This window comes from Oenanthe melanoleuca, chromosome 10 (assembly GCF_029582105.1).
Source record: "Oenanthe melanoleuca isolate GR-GAL-2019-014 chromosome 10, OMel1.0, whole genome shotgun sequence".
Classification (NCBI taxonomy): Eukaryota; Metazoa; Chordata; class Aves; order Passeriformes; family Muscicapidae; genus Oenanthe; species Oenanthe melanoleuca.
In genome coordinates, this window is record NC_079344.1 from 1,432,407 (window position 1) to 1,459,128 (window position 26,722).

General features: G+C 46.8%; 4 protein-coding genes across 6 annotated transcripts in view; 2 read left to right on the forward strand and 2 right to left on the reverse strand.

Moving 5' to 3' along the window:
- Positions 1-2,731, reverse strand: part of IQCH (IQ motif containing H) — a 51,026-nt gene extending 48,295 nt beyond the window's left edge. Inside the window, 5 exon segments of the mRNA XM_056499482.1 lie at positions 1,200-1,311; positions 1,572-1,669; positions 1,990-2,106; positions 2,296-2,410; positions 2,537-2,731. Of these exon segments, the coding sequence (XP_056355457.1) occupies positions 1,200-1,311; positions 1,572-1,669; positions 1,990-2,079 (300 nt within the window). The 5' untranslated portion in view covers positions 2,080-2,106; positions 2,296-2,410; positions 2,537-2,731.
- Positions 2,732-2,867: 136 nt separating this feature from the next.
- AAGAB (alpha and gamma adaptin binding protein) lies at positions 2,868-20,489 on the forward strand. The gene is made up of 10 exons (XM_056499483.1): positions 2,868-2,983; positions 7,777-7,967; positions 8,471-8,567; positions 9,147-9,236; positions 11,361-11,444; positions 15,885-15,967; positions 16,314-16,404; positions 16,969-17,073; positions 18,118-18,167; positions 18,731-20,489. Exons 1-10 carry the CDS (start codon positions 2,908-2,910, stop codon positions 18,806-18,808), a joined length of 945 nt encoding a protein of 314 aa, XP_056355458.1. The 5' UTR covers positions 2,868-2,907; the 3' UTR covers positions 18,809-20,489.
- Positions 17,088-18,111, forward strand: LOC130257200 (uncharacterized). 2 transcript variants are annotated; one of them, XR_008841283.1, is made up of 3 exons: positions 17,088-17,400; positions 17,444-18,023; positions 18,061-18,111. XR_008841283.1 is itself a non-coding variant. In XM_056499484.1 (2 exons), exon 1 carries the CDS (start codon positions 17,091-17,093, stop codon positions 18,018-18,020), a length of 930 nt encoding a protein of 309 aa, XP_056355459.1. In that variant the 5' UTR covers positions 17,088-17,090; the 3' UTR covers positions 18,021-18,023; positions 18,061-18,111. The 2 variants fall into 2 exon arrangements, 1 of the variants encoding a protein (XP_056355459.1); XM_056499484.1 differs by having other exon boundaries at positions 17,088-18,023.
- Positions 20,490-22,071: 1,582 nt separating the features above from the next.
- Positions 22,072-26,722, reverse strand: part of SMAD3 (SMAD family member 3) — a 67,166-nt gene continuing 62,515 nt past the window's right edge. For both annotated transcript variants that reach the window (XM_056499486.1, XM_056499485.1), the window contains exon 9: positions 22,072-26,300. In XM_056499486.1, coding sequence (XP_056355461.1) covers positions 26,177-26,300 — 124 coding nt within the window. In that variant the 3' untranslated portion in view covers positions 22,072-26,176. The remainder of the gene's footprint in view (positions 26,301-26,722) is intronic.

Genomic DNA, 26,722 nt, shown 5'->3' on the forward strand with positions numbered 1-26,722 from the left:
TTAGTATTATTTGACTCCACACAGAACAGGGCAAACAACAAGGTGCCTTTGTTCAGATGGAAAACTTTGTAAGGAATTGAATATTTATCCAAATTGACATTTTTTTCAGACTTTGTGCAATTAATTCCATTGTCAATGCAGGCACAACACTTGATTATTAGTAAATGAGGAATTAAAAATGAGGAATTAAAATTAATCAGAATTAAAACATAGTTCTTAATGCACTCTGTGATTTGCATAGAATGAGTTTGACTATTCTACTAATAAAAATCATGATGATTAAATCACAATAGACAGAAAATGAATTTACAAATTTCTTCTTGTTATAAGAAATACCTATAAAACCCAGAGGGATGCCCTGTTTTTATTACAGTAGAAATTCCTTAAGTTGAAAATATTTTGATATATATTCTATTGTATAAATGCAAAAATAAATCCAGGAAAATCCCAGTTTTTACAAATAAAATATGCCATAAAAAGTTCAAGAATCATTAGATGTGTACTTGAAGTATTAAACCACTGTGTTACTTTGTGAAAGCACTAAAAATGCTTTAATTTATTTATCTGCACCATCTATTCTCTCTTCTTTTGATGGTAATTACAAGGAGATGTATCAATGAGATGCTCATTTAGATTTGGGGTTGTAAGAACACAAGTTATTATCCAAGCCAATTACTCTTTTACCCACATGGCTGCACAGAGACAGAAAGTTCAATTTTCACCTCATCAGTGCTTTTGTGGTATTTATTTTATTACTATAACACACCGTTATGCAGGGAGGAAACTGCTGGTGCTATTAAAAAATAAATAAAATTGGGGGGAATTGAGCACCTTTCAATTAAAACAGGAGATGATTCCCAATGCAGACTCCTCACTCAGGCTGACAGGGAAATAAATGATCAATGCAGGGGAGGGGGAAGTGCCACAAGATAAAAATAATTGATAATTATTAATAAAAATTATTAATTTATTATTAAAAACCACCTGATAAAAGTGGCTTTGATAACCTGAACGTTATCCTGGGCTGGGGGAAGGTTCCTGTCCCAGCTGCTCCTTCTGCTGAGGATTTTTGAACACTTTCAGCCACGGGGTGTTGCCAAACCCTGAATCCATGGGCAGTCAGAGCATTATGGGATGCACCAGACACCAAACCCTCATGGAATGTGGCCCTGGCAGAACAGCAGGGTGTGATTTCAGACCTGGGGGCCCTGGCACACACGTGGGGCTGATCTGCTGCACCTCTGCACAGTCACAGGCTCCACTGGTGGCAGAACCAGCTGCTCCTGACAGGCACCAAAAGGAAAATTCCTGCTTGGGAGAGAAACAGGCAGTGAGGATCCTAAAAATTACCTGGATTTTACTGTTAAACCCACTCTGCTTCCATCCAGTTCTATCCAAATGGCTGTATACTCCACTTAGAATTGCATTTACATTTGTCTTTTTTTAACTTAAAATCAAAATAGAAAAATGACTAAACTAACTTTTTCTAGGTCAATACTCCCTTGTGCTTTACATGATTATGTCACCTCACTTTTTGTGCCTTGCTGCAATAAAACATCTGCTTCACTCACCACTTAAGGGGCTCTTTGGAATCCACTTCTTTATTAACAGCTGAAGAAAGAGTTAACTCTTGGCTGTTTATAACATTTAAATAATTCTCAGCATGTTTCTGTTAAGAGGGAAAAAAATGTTTAGCCTATTACAAAGACATTCATTTTATTGAACTTGGTTCATTAAGCAATCCAGGTCTTTGCTTGACTGAAAAGTTGATAAACTTTGTGCCTTTGTAGGACTAAAAATCTGATTTTTGCTGATGGGCACAAGATCAATTAATTCTGGTGACCCAAAAAAGGGAACCATCATTCTGAACTGTAATCAGTTGCTGGTTGGAAATTGATCTTGTAAGACAACAAATAAGTGGCCCAAGTGAATTATTACCACAGACTCTAAAAACAGAACAATTTTCTGGATCTGTTCTATTTTACTTACTCTCAGCCCAAGTTCAGTCCTTTCAGCTGCTTTTCTGAGGTCACAAATATCCACGGCTTCTGCATTTCCTTTCAAGCTCTTTTTTTCCATTTTAAACTTCTGAAGGTCTTCTTGAATCTAAAAAGCAAGTTAGGACAAAAATAATAACCAAACGCCATGGGGTCAGGTAGGATTTAATTCAAATTAAATTATTCCTAAATACAGGAAATAAAAGATTCATGCGACTTTCTATACTTCTGTATTATTATAAATAAGAGAATACAAAATCAGTAGAAAAGCCGGGAAAACTCAAGTTTTAAAACAAACCTCACAAAGCAGTGGCAATAAACTTCAGGACTGAGATTCTCCGCTTAAGGAATATTTCCTCACACATCCCACACGCACGGCACAGGTGGTTTCACGGGGCAAGGACCTCAAAAACCTTCAGAGATAAAAACACCAGGCAGCTTGTGAGGAGAACACCCAAAAAAGTGTGTTTGAGTGAATTAAACAGCTCCGAGGTGTTAAAACCCGCAGTATTGAGCCCAAGCTCTGCTCCCACACGCACCAGCCCCTCAGGCACGGCCGAACCCCGCGCACCCCCCGCCCCTCACAGCACCGGGGTGCTCCCCTCAGCCGGGGTGCTGAGGGATGACCGGGGTGTCCCGGCTGCTCTGCTGGGCCAGGAGAGGCCGGTTCGGGAAGGAAAGTGCCGGCGCCGTCCGAGCCCACCCGCCCGTACCGGCCCCGCTCCGGCCATGGCGGCGCCGCCTCACCCGGCAACGGGACGCGCCGGCCGGGCCGCACCATCCGCCCCGCCGCGAGAGGGGGGAACAGCGCACCCAGCGGGGCCGAGCCCGCTCCTCCCGGCTCCTCCCGCCTCCTCCCCCCCCGCGGGCGGTGGTAGCGGCGCGGTGGAAGGGGCGCGGCGCGGGCGCCATGGCGGCGGCAGCGCGGCCGCTGGCGCTGCTCACCAGCTGTGCCGCGGGCTTCGCGCCCGAGGAGCTCGTCAAACGTGAGTCGGGGCCGCCGCGGCGCCCAGGCGGGCGGGACCAGGGGCTGCAGCCTGCCCGCGCCCGCGGGAACCGGGCTGGCAGCGGCTCCCTCCAGCCCCGGCCCTCAGGAAGGCTTGTTTTCCCGTCAGGGTGAACTCAGGGTCGGTGCCATCCCCTTGCGGTCTCAGTTTTCCCTTCAGGGTCGCTGTCATTCCCCTCACAGTCCCAATTTTCCCTCAGGGTCACTGCCTCTCTTCACGGTCCCAATTTCTCCCTCAGGGTCGCTGCCATCCCCTCACGGTCCCAATTTCCCCCTCAGGGTCACTGCCTCTCCTCACGGTCCCAATTTCCCCCTCAGGGTCGCTGCCATTCCCTCACGGTCCTAATTTCCCCCTCAGGGTCGGTGCCATCCCCTCACGGTCGCTGCCATTCCCTCACGGTCCTAATTTCCCCCTCAGGATCTCAGCTCTCCCCTCAGGTTTCTCATTTTTTCCATCCAGGCTGCAGTTCTCCCCTCGGGGTCACTGTGTCCCCTCACGGTTCCAATTTCCCCTCAGGGTCCCTGCTGTTCCCTCACAGTCCATATTTTCCCCTCAGGGTCGCTGCCATCTCCTCACAGTCCCAGTTTTCCCCTCACAGTTCCAATTTCCCCCTCAGGATCTCAGCTCTCCCCTCAGGTTTCTCATTTTTCCCGTCCAGGTTGCAGTTCTCCCCTCAGGTTCCCAATCCCCCCCAGGGCAGCCCCCTGATCCCTTGCAGAGGGTGTCAGGGGCCTCCTTTAGACCTTTCAAGAAATAATTCACCAGTTTCTCAATGCATGAGGACCAAGAGGGAAAGCTAAAAATTCTGTCTGTTCTGCAGCTGGTAGAACTGCAGATCACGCTTCATAGCAAGTACACAGGATTCATTCAGTAGGAAGTGGTTTTCCTGGGAACCAGTTGCCATTTTTATGGCTCAAAAGGGGAACACAAGAATCAGATCTGATAGTAGAGGAAATCATGGTGTGATTCTGGGTACTTTAAAAATCAGGGGATTCCAGGAAGAAGCTGTTCAGATCTTGGTGGGTTCCCCACATTAGGACAGCCCTGGCTTTCAAGAAATTAATGTGCTGTGCACACTGAGATGTAGAACTTAACTCCCTCATATATTTTCTGGATTTGTTTTTATCTCTTACTGAGCAATTCTTACTTAGGACCTCACCAAGCACAGGGCTGTCCCCAGGAACTGGCTCCCTCCATCTCATTAAAGCACATTTTGAAACAAAAAATAACAGTACAAGATCTGCAGTCAAAGGCTCCTCAGTCAAAGCAGCTGCATGACACTGAATTATTTAAAGATTCCACACAAAAAATATTTTTGAGGAATTTATATGCAAATTGGAAGGAATTATTCAAGGTTACTCTAGGTTTCTCCTTTGATTATTTTGCATAGTGGAATGAAATAGGTAGAAAAGGTAGGTGAGCAAAAAGCTGTTTAATCTGAGAAAGTCTTAAAATTTACACTCAGATTTTTTTAAACTAGTGCTCACTTTGAAATGTCTCAGCTTCCACTGCTCCCAGTACCAAAAACCTGTCTGTGTGTCCTCTGCCTGGGTTACATTAAAATCCTCTGACAGAAATAAAATAATTTGTTAAAATAAATAACCATCAGCATTTTAAGTCCCTGCTTTGTATAACAAGTGAAATTAAACCAGATGTAAAACATCCAGGGACACACTGGCAGGGCTGGGGCAGCAGTGGGAAGGGTTTGGTGGAGTGAAAGAACTTGTCAGAAATTTCAGGCCAATTCCAAGACTTTTCCCAGGGTTTTCCTCCTGTTAAATGGAAAATGGCTCAAGTGTGAGAAGCAGCTGATGGTGCATTTGCTAGCTATATTTTTATTTGTTTTGTTGTTGAATGCTTTCATTCATGGCACACTGTGGCAAAACAAAACCATTTAAAATGCTCAACATAGATCTGCCTGTTATTATTGTGATATATTTATCACAAAACAGCAAATGAGATTGGTTCAGTTTTCTTACTGTCTGGTGGGATTGTTCTTCCTTTTCTTTTTGAATTTTTACCACTCCCCTCCTCCCCAGTATATTTGGGTTCTCTTTACTCCTGGGTGTAATTTTAGGAGTATTTTTTATGGTTTATTCCACCAGGTGGCTCTCAAGGCCCAGAATGTGGGAACTACTCTGTGTACCTGACAATTCTGAGGATTTGGGAGCATTTGGGGCATGATGTTCTTAAAACATTTATTCAGTCTGAAAAACACTATGAAGAGTGGTCAATACCTTAATCCCTTTAGGGAAAAAAACCCAAAAAGAAGTTGTAATAATAAAAAAAATTATTATTAGACACACAGTGTGCTAAAAGTGCTTAAATACCACTTGGGTAAGAGAGAACAGGGAAATTACTGCAAGAGGGCTACACGTGATTCTCTGATTATTTAACTCTGCTGAAAAGTTATTTCTGGTCTTCAACTCCCTTTTTCAAAAGTGTTTGCAGTTTCAGAAGACTTAGTAAGATTCAGTGTTAAAAATGGGAAGGGATGTGAGATTTTATAATATTACCACGTCCTCTCTTGTGTTCTAAATAATTATTTAATTTATCTTCTCTGTATGATAAAATAGGAGACTAAAAGTTGATATTTAAGTCAGTAAAATGAGCAAACATTCTTGGAAATAGCTGAAAAATATTGGTCATAACTATTTTGCCATATTCATTTCCTAGGAGTTTATTCTAATCAATACTCTCTAAATTAGATACCAAATTATTCTAGCTGAATTTCCTGTTTTCATTAAAATCCAGGCTGTCTTGGAAAGAAATTTCTGGAATGCTGGGGTGGTAAATACAACCCTTAAAACTAATTCCTGCATCAAATGAGAACTCAGTTTGAGTTACAGTGTGTATTCCTTTTGTAATTGTTCCAAGTCACTTTTTTGGGAGGGAACTCCTGACAAACTGCCAGGAGTGATCAGGGACTTGTGCAGCAATTTCTTACAGCCCCACAACAGCCTGAGACACAACAAATCTGAATCCTTTCACAAAATTCCTGAAGCCCTTTGAGTTCAGTGTGCAACATCCATTTTTAGCAGGAGAGAAATTTCACAGGGAATTGGCAAAATCTCAGGATGAAGGATGGGTAATCAGCAGCACAATGGGATGAAAGAAAACCCCTTAAAATCCAGGAACAAGTGGCAGGTGATAGGAAATGGGACATGGCCTCATTCTAGCAGTGCTTTGAGACCTAAATTTGTCCATGAACTCTTCTAAAAAAATATCCCTTACAAAGCAAATGTGAAACTCATAGCAGCTTTTGAAAACCTTTATGAAAGTTCTTTTCCCTTTGTATCCTTGTCAGGGTGACTGACTCAAGTGACTTTAGAGCTGATTTCTTCTTCACCCCATTTTCCTCCCTAAGTCTAACTGCTCATTTTTCAGTAATTTCTGAGGACCCTTTTATCCATAGCCTCTTGTGGCATTGACTTGTAATTGTGTTAGCTCAGACTGATTTCAATTTAGTTACTTATTTTTAACTGTCAAAATACTGGTAAAGGGAAATTTGTGTCATATTCAAAACAAAACCTCTGAGAGGACAAAGCTCAGAATCCAGGTTGGTTTGGTGGTGACTCAGGATCTTTGTCCTCCAGCTCCAAAGTGAAGTGGGGTAATTTTAGCATGGAATATCATCTAATTAAAGACCAATTAATCTGAAAAAATAATTGCTGTCCAAAATATAAAATAAAACTTCAACCTGGAAAAATCATTGAGATGTGGCACTTCTTATTTTAAGAAAGCCAGAGAGGAGACTCCTGTTTCATCCTCTGAAGTAGGAAATGGTTACAGGTTTCTGTTTCCAAGGTCACATTTCTCCCTCAGATTCTGTCTCCTCCTCAGGGCTGCAAATAATCCTGGTTTACAGCTCCCTGCCTTGTGCCCTGTGCTCATTCACCAGATCTATTTCTCAGCTTTGCAGTTCAGTTGTAAAAATCACTGCAGCCTTGGCAAGGAGCTTTTCCTGTCTTTTTACTAATGAGATACAGATAAATTCAAATTCATCTCCAGACTATTTGGGGAACAGCCTGTTCCAGCAGCTCCAGGAACTCTCTCAGTACCTTAAAATACAAATCCTTGAAAAGCCATGTACTTTATTCTTTAACTCTTTTGCTGCCCAAGGCAATTCTGGATGACTCAGTCCATTTTTGAAATCATTGACCTGTGTTCCAAGGTATCCAGGAGTTCATCCAGCCTGAACAAGATATCCTGGCCCTTCCCTCAAGGAATAATGGGATGCTCTGCTTCCAGCTCTAATGCAGCTCCAGGAGTGTTCCTGGAAAAGTTCCTACCTTGAAGGGCACTGAAATTTAATGGTTGAGCTCCTACATGGGATTTAATGGGAATTACAACTGAATTGTAGGAGCTGGGTTTATTTTCTCATTAGTTACCTTCAGGTTTTGGTCCCAGTAAAACAGATCTTTACTTCTCAATAAGCATGCAAGGGTTGTAATAAAGTTCAGGTTTTTCTTCATACATCCTGTTTTCTCTCAATACATCCTATTAAGTTCAAACTTAACACTTGAAAAGGCATTTCCAGGAAAACCAAAGGCTTTCTACAGCTTCTGGGCCTGATTTTATATTGAAAACTAGAAAAAAAACTCTTTTGAAAGCTAAGCAATAAAATCTGGGACAGAGTAACAAATTGAATTGAATTTTTAAAGATCTCCATTATATTCTGGTTTATTGTGGTAAAGATGGATCTGCATTGGCACTGTACTTTTCTTGATGCTGGTTTTACACTCTCCTCCTCATTATTTTCTCTCCTGCAGGTATCACAGGAAAAGATGACCTTACTGTGGGTGCAATAACAAGTGGAAGAGTGAATTTCTACCCCTGGACAATAGATAACAAATACTATTCTGCAGATATCCACCTCTGTGTGGTCCCCAGCACGTTCCACGTGACTGCAGACATTGCTGAGGCTGTGCAGGCATTCGTGGTGTACTTTGACAGCACAACAGTAAGGCTTCATCCTCCTCTTCCTCTCTCATGTAGCTGCCTTATCACAGAGCCAGAAATGAGATTCTCCATCCATCCCCTCTATTCTGTTCTATTCATTGGCAGAAGAGCAGTATTAAATACTAAATATCACATTTCTAACAATGGCAGCAGTTCCCTTCTCTCTCACTGCTCTCCTCCAGCTGCAGGAGAGGTTTTCAGGAGTCATTATGCCACCATGGCAAATCCAGCTCACCATCTCCAGTTTTATTCCTAGCTGGTGCTGCTTCTTAAAGGCTCCTTTAGGACAGACAAAAGTTAGGGAGCTAAGCATCAAATTCAGTGCATTTTACCCAAAATTGTTTCTACTAAACCAGCAGCAGTGAAAACTGGTTTAGCAAAAACCAGAAAGATTGAGACAAAAAAAACCCAAAACTATTTCTTTATATAATTCAATTCTAATACTATTAAAAACTAAAGTACTGTAGGATTTATTCCAAAGAATATGTTTCTTTTCCCCTGTAGAAAACTGGACTGGAGGGTGTCTCTGAATGGCTTCCCCTGACAGAGGAGTGGCTGCCAGAAGTGATGATCCTGGTTTGTGACAGAGTGTCTGAGAATGGTAGGGGACCCAAGAGCTCCCATCCTCACTTAGAGCCATTAACCTGCATTGTAATTGACTTTCTAATTCCATCCACAATTGCTCTTCAGTCTGGGTGAGACTGGGAATCAATTTCACCAGATTGCTCAGTCAGCTCTGTGTCCTGCCACTGCAGGGGGACTGAAAGGCATTCCTGCTGCTGCATGGGGAGGATTTGCTTGCTGAATTCCATTTCTTTGACATTTGGACATGGAGCACACACATTTGCTGTGGTCCTAGATAGCAGCAAGCTGAGGGGTGCAGATGTGTCCCTGCAGCTTAATTCAGTGTCAAACCCAGAATTAACAAAAGTCTTCATTCCTACTTACATTGTACTCTCAGAAAAACCATTTGTTTCTATCCCTCAATTCCAAGGAGGAATTTAACTCTATATTTTTGGAATCCACAGTGAGTGGAGGATCCATGCCAGCTGCTATACACCTTCCCATCCACTCCAGAACAAACTTTGAGGGAATAAAACACAGCTAAATATTCTGATAAATCTGCTGATACTGGTCTCAAATCTGCACCTCTAACACCCAGTTTTGTCTCCCAATTTAGGTGTAAACAGACAGAAAGCTCAAGAATGGTGCATCAAGCATGGCTTTGAGCTGGTAGAGCTCAGCCCTGAGGAGCTGCCTGATGAGGATGGTAGGTCTGCTGCTTCTCTTGCCATTTGGAGAAGGAAACAGTGCCCCAAAATATCTTCTAAATAAAGTCATGCCCCTTGCAATTGTTGATGTGCCACATGATTACAGCATGGAATGCTCCCAGTTGGTGGGGCTTAGTGTCAGCTATAAAAGGTTAGCATGAGGAGGAGGTTATTTCCTCTGAGAAATTCCATTTGTCCCCTCCCAAATCCAGCTGCTGTTTGTGCAGCACCTACATAAAAATAATATCTGCTCCTTTTTCTGGCACTGCCCTAGGGCTGTATTGATACATCAGGAGTTTATATTCCACTTGGAAAATCGATCTAAAGAAACATTTTTCTGCATGAGGGCAGAAAAACTCTGGTTTTAGAAAGACTTAAGAACTATTTTATGCTGTCTTGGTACAAACAGTGACATGATAGGCTGAAAATGGCAGGTTGTTAAAAACATTTTAGAGCAACACAACCTGTTACACAGGAAATAAACTAGTTTCAGAATCACTGGCTGCCCAACATTTATAACTTGAAAAAAATAAAAAACCCAGCAAGAAGAGTCAGAAGTGTGATGTTCCACTCTTGAAAAGTGACTGTGCATTTCCTGAGAGCCTTATCAGCATCAGCCTTATCTGCTCACTTCAGAGAGAGCCTTTACACCTTACCTCTCTGGAATCAAGTGAGATAACTGAGTGCATTTGCAGGCTGGAGAGGAATTAGTCACTAACATTTGCTCTATTTCAGGTTCTCCAAGCACACTGCAGTCACCAAAAATAATTCACTATAAAATCCTCAGCTAGAGCACATCCCACCCCCTTTCCCCCTTTGAAGGTTTACTAAAATTGGATCTTGAGTAGCTGAGAATTCTCCCTCTCCCCCCACCATGCCTTTAAAAATATTTCCTTTTTTTTTCTTTTAGTCAAGGAGGGAGATTCACAGATTTGATTCACAGAAACTGGGAAAATCAGAAGTGAAGACTCCTTAGACTAAACAAATACTAAGTGCTTTAAAAATAGTAGCCTTAAGTTATTTTTCTATTGAACAATTGTAAAGAACAGGCTTTTTACCATCTAAATAACAGGAATAATAGCAAGCCAGGATGTTAATTTCTGGAATATTGGGATACATGTTCTTTCCTAGCTGTTTAATCTGGTAGTTGATTCACTGTGACTCATGCAGAGGAGGAACTGTGTTCCAGTGAGTAACTTATTTACCCCCCAAACATTCTGGGTGAGTTACAAAAGACACAACAGATGCTGTAAACACACTGGGCCAATCCCTGCTCAAAATTCTGACATTTCAGGCAGCTCATCTCAAATAAACTGGAACTTTTGTTTTGACTCATTCTCAGTTGTTTGCACAGTCAGGCAGGAGCTCTAAACTGAGACTGTTGATAATGACTCTGATATCAAACCAAACAGCAGGGCAAAAAATCTGATTTCAGCCTTCAGTTCATTCCTAAAGACAGTTTCAATTACTGCACGTGTCCCTGAGTCACTTGGGTTTGATTTCTAAACAATCACATTTTTGTATCCAAAGGATTGTTTGGGGTTTTTTTTACCCTTTGTCAACCTGCACAAACATGGGAAGCTGACTAAACTGAGGAAATGGGAAAACTGACTTGGTCCAAAGTGGTGTCAGATCTATTCAGTAAATAAAATAAAATCTGAATAAAGGTTTCCCTGGGCTTTTAAGTTCCTATAATTGCCAGGATTACTGGAACTTTCAGAAATAGATATTGTGGAGACAGCTTTACAATATTCCTTTCCATTTTTACAGGAATCACACCCTTTTAAAATGGTTGTCTCAAGTTCTTTACTTCCTACCAGAAAGCAAACTAATTCTATTTTCTAATATATTTCTATTGTAAGAGATCTCAGGGTAAAACATTCATTTTCCTTGTCTGTTACTATGAAATTTACTCAGATGTTACTCAGTGTAGACCTCTATTAAATATTTAACAAAAAGAATTTTGATATCTGCAGAATGCTGAGCTCACAGGACAGGCCTTCAGCCCCACCTCTGGAGGCATGTGCTGGTGTTTAGACTTACTTTGAGGAGTTTCCAGAGTTACTTTAAGTTTTCAGAGTTACTTTGAGGAGTTCTCAGAGCTGCTGTCTGTGTTTCTGCAGATGATTTCCCCGAGTCCACCGGAGTGAAGCGCATTGTGCAGGCCCTCAATGCCAACGTCTGGTCCAACGTGCTCATGAAGGGGGGTAGGTGCCCTGGGGGGTTTTCAGGGGTTAAACTGAACAGCTGCATCAGCACAGACACAGCTGCAGCACTCTGGGACCTGCTGGGCTCAGGCTTTGCTTTCATCCCCCCTTGGTGTCCTGATGCACTCACAGAATCCTGGGGTGCTTTGGCTTGGGAGGGACCTTAAAGCTCAGCTTATCCTCTGTGCCCAGCTCATCCAGCCTGGCCTTGGGCACTTCCAGCCACAACTTCCCTGTGCCAGGGCCTCACCACCCTCACAGGAAAGGATTTCAGTGTAAAACCTCCTCCTGTTCCCTCTCTACTTTAACTTGCACTCTACCAATAATTTGAGTTAAAAATTCCATTAATTCTGCAGCTTGCAATGAAAACTCCAAGTTTGTTCCACCAAACTCTAGTGGGAATTTTTTTGTTATTTTTGAACTAGGGATGAGAATAGCAAGTGCAGCGATGAGATTTGGCAAAGAATCTGTGTCAAACATTCAAGGACTGTTTTTGCTACAGAAAACCCCACTTGAGTACATGGAAACCACAGAATTTTTGGCAACAGTGCAAAAAATGGGCAACCCATATGATTTTTTGAGAAAGCTGATTACCAGGTAGAGTTAGAATTTTGGAAAAATCACTTTAGCCTTAGACTCATCAGAAAAGGAAATGCTGTGGTTGCAAGTGTAGATCCTTCCATTGACTTGAAAACCCTTAATTACCTTTCTAATCACACAAACTGCTGCAGAAAATCTGGGAATATGAAACTTTAGGGGTGCTTGGCCTGAAATTTCTTACTCACAAAGCCTCTTCCCACCACCAACCTTCCAGCACCTCTCTGCTCCCTGATGTCCCATTTCCCTTCCTACAAGAACTAACTGGGGTGATTTAAAGCTCTGAGAGGCTGCTGTTCATTTCTGTGTCTGCAAGGTGCTTGCTTGGACTCAGTAAAACCAGGGTGAGAATGATTAAACTCCATTTTTGATGCAGCTTTTTGAGGATTTCTCATTCCCCATCAGAGCTGAGGGGAAGGTGGGCTCTGATTCAGTGTAACCATTGCAGAGAACCAGGTGACCTTGGCAGATGGTGTCAGCTTATCTCACTTGTGCTAAAAATGGCTTTTTAACAACATATTTCCTGCATTTGGCAGATGCCACCTTACAGAGCAGCAGAATTTAGTCACATGTTCAGTTCTTCACAGGGGGAAATTCCTGCACATCACTGCTGTGTTCTGTAAAGGTCAGACTCCTTGAAAAATCCAGATTTTCTCTCCCCACAGCCCCACACAGCCCTGCTGCACCACCACAGCCCCCTCAGGAAGTGAGCTATATTTGGAAGGTGTTGCAGCCTAACTGTGCCTTCAAAGGGAAATCATTGAGCTCATTTTGCTTAAAATAAAACATTTTACAACCTGTAACATATCTTTTGTTTTCAGCTTCCTCCAGATCCTAGAAACTGGCTGCCATGTCAATCCAACTTTAGCTTTTCCCCTGAATGCTCTGCAATTCCTGACTGAGAACCATGCAGGGAAGAGTTATCAGAGACCTTAAGAGAGTTCCAGTAGTAAATGTATAGCAGCAAATACTTCTAGCACTGCAAGGTGTAGCCTTAATTCAAAATTCTGCTTTCATGAGAATTTCAATTTACAGACAGAGCAGGAATAACGTTTATCAAGCACAAACATCAGACCCATATTATTTTATCACATTTAGCCCCAACACAATTCTTCTCAAGCTGCAGATTTTTTTCACACACCTATCAATTAAAATGTTAAACTTCAGATTTTCTGTCTTTCACCATTAGATGCATCATTCTCACACAGATCCATAAAAAGAACTATTACATGTAACAGTTGAATTAGAAACAAGTTCACACCAAGTAAGCAATCCCAGGTGCTTTGTGAGCAGATAGAGCAGCATTATCTCTATTTAACACCAAGCAGCCTTACCTGGGAGTGTCCCAGGAACAAATCCTTTGGAGCTGCTGTGGAGTTGGTTCTCCAGGCCTTGGAGCTCCCTTCAGTCTGTGGAAGTTTTCTTGAGCAGGAGAACATGAGGGGTTCTCCAGGTAACACATTTCCCTCCTCACAGAAATATCAAACTGCTGCTGCCTTCTCTATCCCTGCAAGAGCCTCTGGAATAAGAACAGAAACAATTTCCAGCCCTCTAGAAGAGGCTGCTGGGCTTCTTTCCTGCTTAAATTCAGCTTGAGTGATCCCAGGTGGAGCTGCTTACCTCAGGTGGGGCCAGGAATGAGCCTGGCTCTGATCACAGCCAATTAACCTGATTTAGGGAGGCCATTTGAAAAAATTGTGAATTTTGATGTGTTAATTCTAATTTTGTGTGTGAGGATCACCATGTGTCAGCTGGAGACAGGAGGAATAGCAGGTAAAGGCAGTGAAACAGGAGTCTGGGAATGCTGAATCCATGTCCTGAGCATCCTGAGTGATTCCTGTGAAACTGCACAGAGCATGGGATCATGGAATGCATTGGGTGGGAAGGGACCCTAAATGCCATCCCATTGCAGCCCTGCAGGGACACCTCCCCTGCCCCAGTGTCCAGCCTGGCCTGGGACACTGCCAGGGACCAGGGACAGCCCCAGCTGCTCTGGGCTCCATCACAGCCACTGGCTGCTCCAGTGAGTGGGATGAGCTCATTTTTGGCTTTGCTGCCTTAAGAACACTGTGTAAGGCATCACCCACTTCCTGAATTGCACCCAGAAGTTGAAATAACATTTGCATCCAATAAAAGGAGTTTATAGGAAGGGTTTTTCAAGGGTGTGCCTGCAACCAAGTGTTGTGTCTGCCTCCTCCCTGACCACGGATCCAGGCACAAATCACTGCTGTTCAGAGATCCCTGCTGCACATTCCAGCTTTTCCAGAAAGGGATGACAGCTGCAATGATTCTGGCTGAGTTCTGCAGTGTTGGAGGAGGGAATGTGGAGCCAGTGCCATTTTTCTGCACAGGACAAGCTCTAATCCCAGCTAGGAGTGAGCTCCATGGTGAGATCACTGCATGCACTCCTCTGCCAGTGTGGGAATGTTCTCTGTGCAGGACATTCTGCACTGCAGTGTCCAGCCCTGCTGGGGCTGACTCAGAAATTGGCTCCCTGTCCATCCTCACAGCTTGCCCAGAGCCAGCTCTGCTCAGCCCCATGGAACCTGGGGAAGCTGCAAATCCCAAATTTTATCCTGCAGTTCCTGTTCATTGACTGATGGGCTTCATAGGCAGCTGAACATTTTCCAGGGAATTCATTCAGCTCCACTGATTCACTTCTTCCCACCCCTTTGGCCTGGGAGCTGTTGAAGCAGCAGAAGGGGATAAAGCAGAGCCAGTGGCCCCAAATACCTGCCAGGGATGGGGCAGAACAGATCAGCCTCAGGAGCAGGGAACAGGGAATGGGGACTCAGGAATTCTTTCATGGAGATGTGTTGATGTGAGTGCTGGATGGGCTCAGTTACACATCCAACCCCTCAGAATGAGAGGCTGGAGAAATGGCAGGGAAATTTGGAAAGAGCATCCAAATGACATCACCTCAACAGTTGAGTCTAGAGCTTAGTCATGAGTGCAGTAATTTAGAACATACTTCTTTTAAAAAGTAATACTAAATCCTTCTTCTGGCAGAAGTCATTGTTTCCTGGCTATTTCTGGTACAATAAATTTACATTATTTCAGTTTTAGTTGACTAAAATACAAAGGTTTGCAGAAAAATCTCCTTGGTGTCTTGTGTAACTGCAAATATTTACTACTCAGTGCAAGGCCAGTTGGTATTGAGTAGTAAACTGACTTAGAAAAACCTGACTTAATAAAAAACACCTCATCATATCATCCATTATGCACATACTTTTATATAAAACAGGTTTTAAAATACAGCCAGTTTAAATTAAAAATACTGCACCATATTTATTATCTTAGCTGACTGTTTAGGTTTGAAATCACTTTTAAAGCAGCATTGAGACACACCCTAGGCCAGCAGTGGGAGAGCCCAGAGCACCTTGCAGTGAGAAGAAACCCTGGATTTGATGGATGAACCCACCCAGGAGTTCTGAATTAGATATTTATGAATTTTCTTTGCCATTTCTGTCGTGCTCAGCCTGTTCAGACACTGTGAGCAGAGGCTCTCATTGACTTTCCTGAATCCAGCCCCAGACTCAGTGCTGCTCCAGGAACAGAAAATTCTGCTGCTGCATTGTCCAGCTGCCTCCTTTGGGATTTACCAGAGCAGAGACTTCCAACAAGCTTTGGGAAGACCCCACATCTCCTGTGGCTCACACATCTCTTCCCTGGGGGGAATGTCTAACAGCAAATGTTGCTGACACAGTTTAAAGCCTAGAGATGATGTGAAATTTCTGTTTTCAAGTGCACTGGCAGAGTCTTCCATGGTGCTGTGAAATTCTCCCTCTCCCAGCTGCCAGTGGCAGTACTTGCAGTAATTGTGCACTCTGTGTTTGTTTGCAGACAGGATCCAGGGCTTTGGTCTGCTCAGCACCTTGGCAGGAGCCAGCAGGAGCCGTGGCTGTGAAGAGACCCCTGAGACAGAAGTAAGCAGTGATTCCATCATTCCTGTTCCTGCTCTGCTCAGGCCCTCCCCACTGTGCCACAGAGCACTAAAAACTCCATTCAGGATGGGTTTGATTATATCCACATTATCCCCTTTTGGGCAAAACAGAACCTGTCATTTCATGGTGTTAATTGAAAAAACCCCAACAAGTCCATCCTGGAATCCCATCATGCAGCACCAATTTCCAGTGCTGCAGAAGCGGCTTTGCATGGCCCAGGTTTTGAGATAAAAGTGCAAGGTTTTGAAGGAAAAGCAGGAAACACCTGATTTGCAGCTGCTGTTTTTTCATGCATTACTGATACTGAATTCTCCTTGTTTCCTGACAGTCCAACCCATCCCCAGGAGACAGGGAAGAGTCCCAGTCAGAGGGAGAGGATGGAGCTGGCACCAACAGCCTGGAGCCTGCCAGTGCTGCAGGTGAGCTCAGCTCTGCTGGCAGGGACAGAGCCCCTGGCCCTGCTCAGGGAAAAGGGGCACAAAGGAGAGAGAGTCCTCACACCACTGCAGCCTTGCAGGAGATGGGGCTTCCTCAGCAGCTATGTGAGAGCTCAGGGTTTGTTTCTGCACACAGTGTTCTGGAATCAGCAAGAAATCTTAAATACTGCATGAGCTCACATGTGATATATCACAGAATCATGGAATCTGAAATATTTTGGAGGACCTTAAATCCCATCCAGTCCCACCCCTGCTATGGACAGGGACTCCTCTCACTGCTGCAAGCCCCATCCAGCCTGGCCTTGGGCACTGCCAGGGATCCAGGAGATCCCTATACCAGGGCCTGCCCACCCTGCCAGGGAAGGATTTCTTCCATAAAATTAATCACCACTGTACCAATGCCATGATTTGTCTGTATGAACAATCAGTACATTAAAGGTTTCTTTCTCTCCTGTTACACTGAAATTTGCAAATGGGATTTGCAGCTGTTAAAATCCTGGTTTTCTGCTGAGAAACCAGAATCATTTCAGCCAAGCTGTGTTTCAGATCCCATGCTGGAAATGGACATCCAGGAGCTGGCCAGCCTGACCACGAGGGATGGGGACCTGGAGAACTTCGAAAGGCTCTTCTCCAAGCTGAAAGAAATGAAAGGTAACCCAGCAGGAGGGATGGAGCTGAGCTCTGGCACCTCCTCAGGGGCTCAGAGAGAGCCAGGGGTGAGTTGGGAAGCTGGGAAATTCCTGTTCTGCCTCAAGTCCTTTAGAAGTAGCTGCTCTTTCCATTCATTTGCCCTTCATCTTGATAATGCTCTCAAAAGCAGCAGATGTTGCTCTGGGAATTCCCAAATCCAGGTGCAAGAGGTGCCTGGGAGTTCCCAAATCCAGCTGCAGGAGGTGTGCCTGGATCCCAGTCCAGCTGCAGGAGGTGCTCCTGCATCCCAGTCCCAGCTGCAGGAGGTGCTCCTGGATCCCAGTCCCAGTGCAGCTGCAGGAGGTGTACCTGCATCCCAATCCCAATGCAGCTGCAGGAGGTGCTCCTGCATCCCAATCCCAGTGCAGCTGCAGGAGGTGTTCCTGCATCCCAGTCCCAGCTGCAGGAGGTGCTCCTGCATCCCAGTCCCAGCTGCAGGAGGTGCTCCTGGATCCCAATCCCAGTGCAGCTGCAGGAGGTGTTCCTGGATCCCAGTGCAGCTGCAGGAGGTGCTCCTGCATCCCAGTGCAGCTGTAGGAGGTGCTCCTGGATCCCAGTGCAGCTGCAGGAGGTGTACCTGCATCCCAATCCCAGTGCAGCTGCAGGAGGTGCTCCTGGATCCCAATCCAGCTGCAGGAGGTGCTCCTGCATCCCAGTCCAGCTGTAGGAGGTGCTCCTGGATCCCAATCCAGCTGCAGGAGGTGCTCCTGGATCCCAGTCCAGCTGTAGGAGGTGTACCTGCATCCCAATCCCAGTGCAGCTGCAGGAGGTGTACGTGCATCCCAATCCCAGTGCAGCTGCAGGAGGTGCTCCTGGATCCCAATCCCAGTGCAGCTGCAGGAGGTGTACCTGCATCCCAATCCCAGTGCAGCTGCAGGAGGTGCTCCTGGATCCCAGTCCAGCTGTAGGAGGTGTACCTGCATCCCAATCCCAGTGCAGCTGCAGGAGGTGCTCCTGTCCCTGCTCACTGCTGAGCCTCAATCCCAACCCCTCTCATTCCCACAGACAGAGCTGCCACGCTGCCCCACGAGCAGAGGAAGCTGCATGCAGAGAAGGTGAGCCTTGGGAATTGGGGTGGAAATCAGTAAAATGGGGATTTTTCTTTCAAAGCCACAGTTGCTGCTCCTGGAGAGTTCCTGGATTATGAGTAGTGAGAACACAGTCCTAGGGAAGACTTGTCAGGTATCTCCCAAAACTTGAATAACCTGGAAGTTTGAAATAGCAGAAAAGCATAAAATGCTGGAATGGTTTGGGTTGGAAGGGACCCTAAAGATCATCTCATCCCTCCCCAGTGCCATAGAAAAGACTTTCCCCTTTCTGAATTCTAAGCTGAAAGCCCTGCAGTCCCTGGGACTGGCCAGTCAATGGAAAAGTCTGGATCTGCTGGAGAATTGAATGCTGCCTTAATCAGCACAGGTTTGGTACCACAGGTGCCCCCCATGACCTGTCATTGCCTCTGTGCTGCTGGAACTCCCTCACTCAGGCAGGATGTGTTGCCCTTACAGACCTGGTTGCCAGATTCAGCTGCTGCTCAGTTTCTGCTCTTTGGATGGGAAGCGCAAAATCCTCAGTCATGTGATGGGAATTTTCTCCCTTTCCCACTTTTCTGCCATTGCAGGTGGCCAAAGCCTTCTGGATGGCAATTGGAGGGGACAGGGATGAGATTGAAGGTCTGTCCTCGGATGAAGAGAACTGAGTTCCTCTGTCTGGGAGTGCCAGAGCAATCCTGAAGGATGATCCTTCCCTGAATCAGTGCTCATTGCCAAAACCCCACCTAGCTGTAGCTGCTTCCCTGGGTGACAGCATTCCCCACATTCCACATTCCACAGCATCTCCTGGCTCCAGGGGCTGTGCCTGACTGTCCTTCCTCCTCTCAGAGGACTTGGGAAGGTGACAGTGTGTGCTTCAAGGAAATAGTGATGAGTTTACATTTTTCAAATGAACATTTTTATGATTTCCTCTCTGGGGTTTAAATAAACAAATGTGCTCCCAGTTCTCTCTGCACACAGGGCTGGGGCTTGGGAAGTGACTCCTGAGTTTGGAACTCCCATTTTTCAGCTCTGGGGCTCTTGGGTGGTTTTGTGGAGCTTTTCCCAGTTCACAGTGCCTGGATTTGGATGGGCAATGAGGAGGAAGCTGCTGAGCTGTGCCAGGGCTGGAGCTGCCAAGTGCCAAAGCCATTCCAAGGGCTCAGGTTCTGTTTGGATTTTGCCTGTGCAAGGATGGGAGCCTTCCCTGCCATGTCAGGTGTTGCCCACACTCCCTGGATTCCCCTGGAAACAGAACTGGGGGTGAAATGCCAGGTTTGTGCTGCTGCTCTGGGGTGCAATCCCTGCCCAAACCTTGTGCCAGGCCTGGCAGGAGGCACCGAGCTGCTCTGGGATCCCAAACCCCTGGGTGCCCCTGCCTGTGCTCAGAGTCCTGTGTGCCCGTGGAATTCCCTTTTCCTGCATCAATCCATGTCACTCCCACAGCAGCACAGGCCTCAGAGCCTCTGGAATTTGGACATGGCAGGAAGGTGGAGCCTGCTGAGGAGGAATGGGAGATGCCAGCCTGGCTCCTCTGCTGCAGCCTGATCAGTGGGAAGAGGATCCAACAGATTCCCATCTGGAAGAGTCTGGCCCCAAGAGCTTTTCCTTATCCATCTGAAATCCCCCCTGCTAAGCATCCTCAGTTAGGAATTCCAAAATTCACTTCTCCCATGTCCCCTGAATTCCTGAGTCCCAGGACATGGGTTTGCCATCCATTATTGGATGCTTTACATCCTGCAGGCACTTCCACTGTGCTCCTTGAGTTCCCTTTTTCTTCATGAAGCAAAGGTGGATGTAAATCATCAGTTTCTTGGAATGCTGGGAATCATTTCTGGGTCTGAAGTGCAGCGTTTAAGGACAGGAGCTGAAGCCTGACTGGCAGTCTGGGAATTGTTCCTCAGCTGAAGCCTGAGCCTGAGCTCCCCCATGAAACAAAGGACTCTGGAGTGCAGAGCCATCCAAGGAAACCTGCCAGGGACACCTGACACCTTCCCCAGCAGCTGCTGGGCCTGGCTGGGACTCCCCACAGCTCTCCCCAGCACAGGGAGTGGGACACACCTGAAGGGGGCTCCTTCCAAGCAGGGAATGGTTTCCATTTTGGCTTCTTGGTAGCTGAAGATTCTTTCTGCCCTTTCTAAATCTTTGTTGTGCAATGGTGACAAATGGCCAAAGTGCCAAGGGAATTGAGGCAGTGAAGAAAACAACAGACTTGGACACTTTATAAACCCATTCTTTAGACATGTGATAGAGATGTGACTTTTTAAATGTAATGAGATGATATAAATTAAAACCCAGTGCTTTGCTGCCTTTTTATGAGGTAGCAGCAGCTCATTCCCATACTCAGAACTCTTTCTATCATGATTTATTGTAAATATGGGTCTTGTTTGTAGGGGCATAAATCATGGAGGCAGGAAGTGTGGCTGGAGACACTGGGAAATAATTTAATGATCCTTTGAGGTTGTTGTGTTGTGGTTTAAAATCGAGGTTTACTTTGCTGGTGGTTAATTTTTTGTGGGTTGTTTGGGGTTTTTCTGAAGAGACCTTTTGGTTTTGGCTACAGAATTTCTTTACAAAATAAGAAGTTACAGAAATGAATAAAAGGGGCATTAGCAGAAAAGCGAAGCCGTGTTTGTCACTACGTTTCTCTTTGTGTAGCAACAACAAAGGAATTCCGCTTGGTTTCACAGAACCCCAGCGTGGTTTGTGTTGGAAGTGACAGCCCGGTCCAGGTGGGAGCTCAGTGCAGAGCTGTGGCTGCTGCAGCGTTCCCAGCCCTGGGCTGCATTCCCAGTGTTCCCAGTGTTCCCAGTCAGGCCAGGCTGCAGCTGCAGCTCTGGGATGGCAAAGACTCCTGCCCTGGCCCAGCCCCATCACCAGCTCTGTCTGAGCCACGCGTTCCAGCAATGGCAGCTCACTCTGCTTTGGCTGAGGCTCTGAGAGTCTGAACCCCCCGTTCCCAGTGGGACTGGGACACTGGGGTGGAGGTGACAACCAGCAGAGCCCCAGCTCTGCTCTGCAGCCTGCTCGAGCTCTGGCAAGCCCAGCACGAACCTGGACGAGACCCTCCGTTACCACGTGGCTGGAAACCCGAGTGGGAAAAGCGTTCTGGTAAATCCTGTCAGGAAAACAACCAACAGCAGAGAATTCCGGGGGAAGCCTCGGGGCCGTGAGGAGTTCTCAGCGCGGATCGCGGCGTTGGCTCCGCCAGGGAGGGCCATGGAATGCCGGGGGTGTGGCACTGTCCCTGCGGTGGCACCTGCGGTGGCACCTGCCCCGCCCTGATCCCCCAGCACGGAGCGACAGCCGCAGTTCCAGCCTGCGGGAATCACGGAAACCTCTCAGCCCTGGCACAGCGCAGCCATGAACGGCTTAGCAGGGAGGGAGGGAGGTGCAATCTGCTCCCCTCGGTTATCCCAGGATTTACTGGCTGGACTCGTGCAGGGAGACACGGCAGGAACCCGGGGTCTGCTCATGGCAGGACACTGCAGGCTGAGCAGTGAACGCTCCCCTGCAGCTCCCCAAACTCCTGAGATGATATCAGCTCCCCAGTTCAACTCCCCTGAGCTGGTACCAGCTCCCCAGTTCCCAGCCCTGTGCCGGAATTCCAGTGGCAGTTTGAACACGTGAATGCTCAGCTGTGTCTTGACTTCTCCAGCAATGGGACAGTAAATCCTTGGAGCACAGAACTCCACTTCTACTCACCCTTGAGTCCCATTAGTTGAAAGAACTAAATGCAATTTTAAAATTATTTTCTAGATATTTGGCTTTAAATTCTCGAACAAAACTGTCCCAGCTGTAAACAGAACAAGAGTCTCACTTGTCACTGAGCTCTTGTGTGCTTTACTGGCTGTGTCCCAATTACCTGCCATGGCAACACCCCAAACTGTCAATCATACATTCCTCCTACAGCCTGATTTGGTCACGAGCCTCAGTTTTCAAATCAAAGTTTATTAAAATGTCAAAAACAGACCTTACAGTTCCACATGGAAAGGGAGGGTGTACATGGGACAGGCCTCGAGTAACAAACGCAGGAAAGCAGGAGGAGGCACAGCTGGGCAGGGATGGACAACCAGGGAGAGGAACTGCAAAGCCAGAACAGAAACCGGCCCTGGATCCATCAGCACAGAGCTGGGTGTGCAGCACACAAACAGCACAGAGCTGGGTGTGCAGCACACAAACAGGGACAGAGCTGGGTGTGCAGCACACAAACAGGGACAGAGCTGGGTGTGCAGCACACAAACAGCACAGAGCTGGGTGTGCAGCACACAAACAGCACAGAGCTGGGTGTGCAGCACACAAACAGCACAGAGCTGGGTGTGCAGCACACAAACAGGGACAGAGCTGGGTGTGCAGCACACAAACAGGGACAGAGCTGGGTGTGCAGCACACAAACAGGGACAGAGCTGGGTGTGCAGCACACAAACAGCACAGAGCTGGGTGTGCGGCACACAAACTGCCCCTGGATCCAGGCAGGGCAGAGCTGGGGCTGCAGCCAGCAGGAGAGGAACCCACCTCGGTGCAGGGAGCAGAAGGTGACCCAGGCAGCTCTGGAAGGGGCAGGAGGTGGCCCAGGCAGTTCTAGAAGGGGCAGGAGAGGCCCAGGCAGCTCTGGAGGAACAGGGTTTGGTTTTTCAAGCCTCATCAAACCCTGAGGAGCACAAAGTCCCCATGTGGGACCGTGGCTCCTGAGGGCTTGGGGGACTTTGTGCTCAGCTCTGCTCTCCCATCACAAACTCCTCATTTCCAGCAATCATCAGCAAGGAGCAGATGGAAGGTTTAATACTCTGAGTCCTTAATTGCCTGTTCTGCTAAAAATTAAATATTGGTTTCACCTGAATAGTGGAGAAAGACACATAAATACAAAAGCAGGTACACAGTAACAAACACTGAACTGCTCTGGGCTGGTTCTCAGCACAGCCATGAATTCCATCCTGCTGCCCCTGCAGAGCCCAGAGAACAGGAGAGCTCCTGAGGGCTGTGTGACCCTGGGCTGGGCTCTTCCACTGGAAGCAGCTCAAGGCACAGGTGTCACCACTTGTGCTGAGATGAGTCCTGAACAGCCCTCACCCCACAGGGAGGAAACTGGGAGTAACTCAGGGGAACTCAGAGCTCCAGGGAAATGCCTTATGATGGGATTTCTCCAGCTCTGTGCATATGCATGCAGATTGCTGAGATTAAATCCAATGGACAGCACTGGATTACTCCTAAGACAAGCTTAACACAAAATACAACCTGCAGCTCAAGACATGAACAATGAACATCAGCACAGCCTGGGAAAGCACAGGGCCCTGGGTGTCCTCTGCCAGCAGCCACACCAAGGGAAGGGTCAAACTCCTGCTGCTGATCTGGACAACAACAATGGGTGAAACCCTGATGAAATGAGGATATTGCAGCCTGGAGCTGCTGGAATCTGAGCCAGGGCATGGCTGCTGCCATCCCTTGGAGCTCCACACCAAAGCTTCCATCAGGTTCTAGGAGCAGTCAGACCAAGCCTCCCGTGCTGCCCCAGCCCAGAACAGAATCCACAGCCAGGGCAGAACATCCCTGGGCTCCCCCAGCCCAGCCCCTCCCTGCTCCAGGGCCTGCCCCAGGTGCCTGCAGAACCCTCAGAGCTCTCATGGGTCACTGAGCAGCAAAGGGGAGAGAGGAAATGAATGCTGGAGTGGAGATAATCTCCCCTTCAGCTCACTGCACTGCTGGGCCAGCTCACATTTTCCACTGGAAGTCATTGTACTTAAGGGATGATGAGGGGAGATTAACCAAAGTTTTTGTGCATCATCTGAATCTGGGTTTCAAAAAGCCTCAATTAATAATGGTCAGCAATTAATTATCCTTTAGCAAGGAGCTGCAGCTCTGCTTCCCAGAGGAAATCCAGGTTGGCTGAGGGGGTGACTCTGTGTGCAAATTTCATATTAAAATTGGGATTATTTCCCACTGGTGGTCCCTGGATCCTGCTCAACCCAATCCCTGCCTCTGGAATCTCACATGTCATTTTTATGGTTAATGCAGGAGGCACCAGAGTCAAATTTCCTTTGTTATTATGAGGACAACAACATTTGTCACCAAAATAAGCAAATAAGACACTCATGGAGGAAGCCCAGGGCCATTTTACACAGCACAGTTTGAACAGCCAAAAGTGAAATATTTATATAAAATTCAGGACAGATTTTTCTTTGCAGCTCTGTTAGAAACCTGTATCTGAAGCAATGCTGAACCAATCCATGGTGACAACAGACCTGCTTTGTAAATGGCCCAAAAAAATCCTCTTTTATACAGATCTCTCCTTGCCCCAGCGTGTGCAGATCAGACACATTGTAAAGTTGAACAAACCAAACACCCTGCACAGAACAGCTCCAGTCCAGCTCAGCCAGGATGTTCCAAAGTCCTGTGGCACCTGGGGCACATCCACCACTCAGAGTCTTCCCAAGCATCTGCATTTCAGGTGTTCAACCAAGGCAATTCCTTGTTTCTTGGGAAACAGGAAACTCCCCAAACCATCCCTCCTCTGCATTCCAAGCAGCAGCAGTGGCCTCTGGGATCTGTTCTGGTGGCATCAGGTCCCTCAGCTCCAGGGTTTGGGGTTTGGCAAACCAGGTGAGGCTGCAGAGGTCTCAGAGGAATGAGCAGCTGGAAAAGGAGGTGCCTGGAAATTCCTGGTGGGTGTTTGATCCAATCAGGGCACTCCCACAGAGGTCTGCAGGACTAAAGCTTTATCAAAACCATCCTCAAGTCCATCCCAGTCAGTCCTTCCCACAGCCACATCCAGCTTGTTTGTCTTTCATAGATTAAAAAAAAAAAAAAGAAAAAAAGATTTCCATAGGAAACTGATTATCACTTTCTCCCCTCCCCCTCTAATATTTTGGCACAAATGCATAAGATATTCACTGCAGATATAAAGAAACAGATAATTGGACAGCACTGACAAAGTTATGAGACTTATTTGGCAAATGTGAACCATAAAAACAAGTGCTAAGGGTTTTTTTCCAGTTGTGGAATTTGTTTGCCACGACAGTTGCTGCAGGGATAAAAAATATTAAACAGTCTGGAGCATGTATGTTTAAAATGAACATTTTATAATACAGTAAATACACACTCTGCTGATTTCTCCAGGCAAAAACACATCTTAGAGCATTTCCATCAGCTGGAACAAGTTCCACACAGAGGGCTGCTTGTGTCTGAGATGTCCTGGTGCTGCATGTGACAGCACAGGACCCCTCAGGGCAGGACACAGCCAGGGCTGGACACAGCCACCCCAGCCCTGCTCCACTGGGCAAAGCCAGCCCAGAGCTGCTGGAGTTCAGGCAGAGGCTCAGAGCCAGAGCCTCAGCTGCTCAGGCAGGGACACTCCTCCCTCTGGGAGCAGCTCCAGGCAAAAATGGCTGCAGCAGCACCAGGAGAGCCTCAAGCTGGGCCTGCTGCTCCTGAATCCGGGCTGAGCCACGAGGGCATCACCCCTCAGGCTCCTGCTGGGAGTGCAGTGTGGGAAACTCCTTCTTTTGGGAACACTCCTGGGGGAATTGGTTCTTTTGGGTGCTTGAAAAGCCTCCTTCCCCCTGCTGCTGCAGAGCCCCCGTGGATCAGCTGGGGCTGAAGGAATGCACGAGCAGGAGCCATCCTGGAGTCTCTGCTGTTCCCATCCTGCAGTCCCACAGCTCTGGTGTTCCAGGGATGCTGCAGGAGCCTGGGGTTGTGTGAGGGAAGGGGAAGTTTCCTGGGAGCTGGGATGGCTCCTGAGTGCTCACACAGCCCAGAGCCAGGCTGACACTGCCTGCTCTCCACTGAAGCGAGTCCAGCTCTTCATCCTCACCAACTCCTGCTCCAAATTCCAGCTGCAGAGCATCCCCACCGAAGTGCCAACAGTTTTAGTGGAAGTGGCTTAAATGGGTATTTAAAAACAACAACAAAACAAAGAAAACCCACTTCTCTTTTGTTTCTGAAGCAGATTTTTCTCATTGCTTGAGTAACTGGGGAGTTGGTTACTATGCCTTGCTAAGGGTGCTGCAGTCTCTGGTGCCCTGGCCCAGCAGTTTCCCTTAGGAGACGCTGGAGCAGCGGATGCTGGGGGAGCCCATCTGGGTCAGCACCTTGTCCAGCCACTGCAGGGGCCCGTTGAGGTGCAGCTCGATCCAGCAGGGAGTGCTGGTCACAGTCTGCCTCCTGCCAGGAGAGAGCACAAGCACCATGTCACCAGACAAATCACAAATTCAAAGGCTTCCCAGCTCCTGAGTGTTCTTCCTGCTCACACAACCACCCTGGCCAAAGCAATGTCTCTGCTCTGCAACAGCCTCTGGCCTGTGCTACTGATTTCTCATTAAACCCACCCTGTCCCTTCATATTTGTTATGGTCCCACAGCAGCAGTTTGCTATTTGCTGCTCAGATTCCTGGGGACAGGCAGCTGATTCCCTGAAGGGACAGGAAGGTGTTGATCTAAGCAAAATCCATTTTTCCCTTGCAGACCTTTCCTATTAGACAGCAAGGCCTGTGTTCACCCAGTATGTTCTATGCCTCCACCCCTGACTCCATCCCTGCCTCTATCCCTGACTTTCCCCAAGTCAGGCTCTCTGCAGCTCATTAGGGC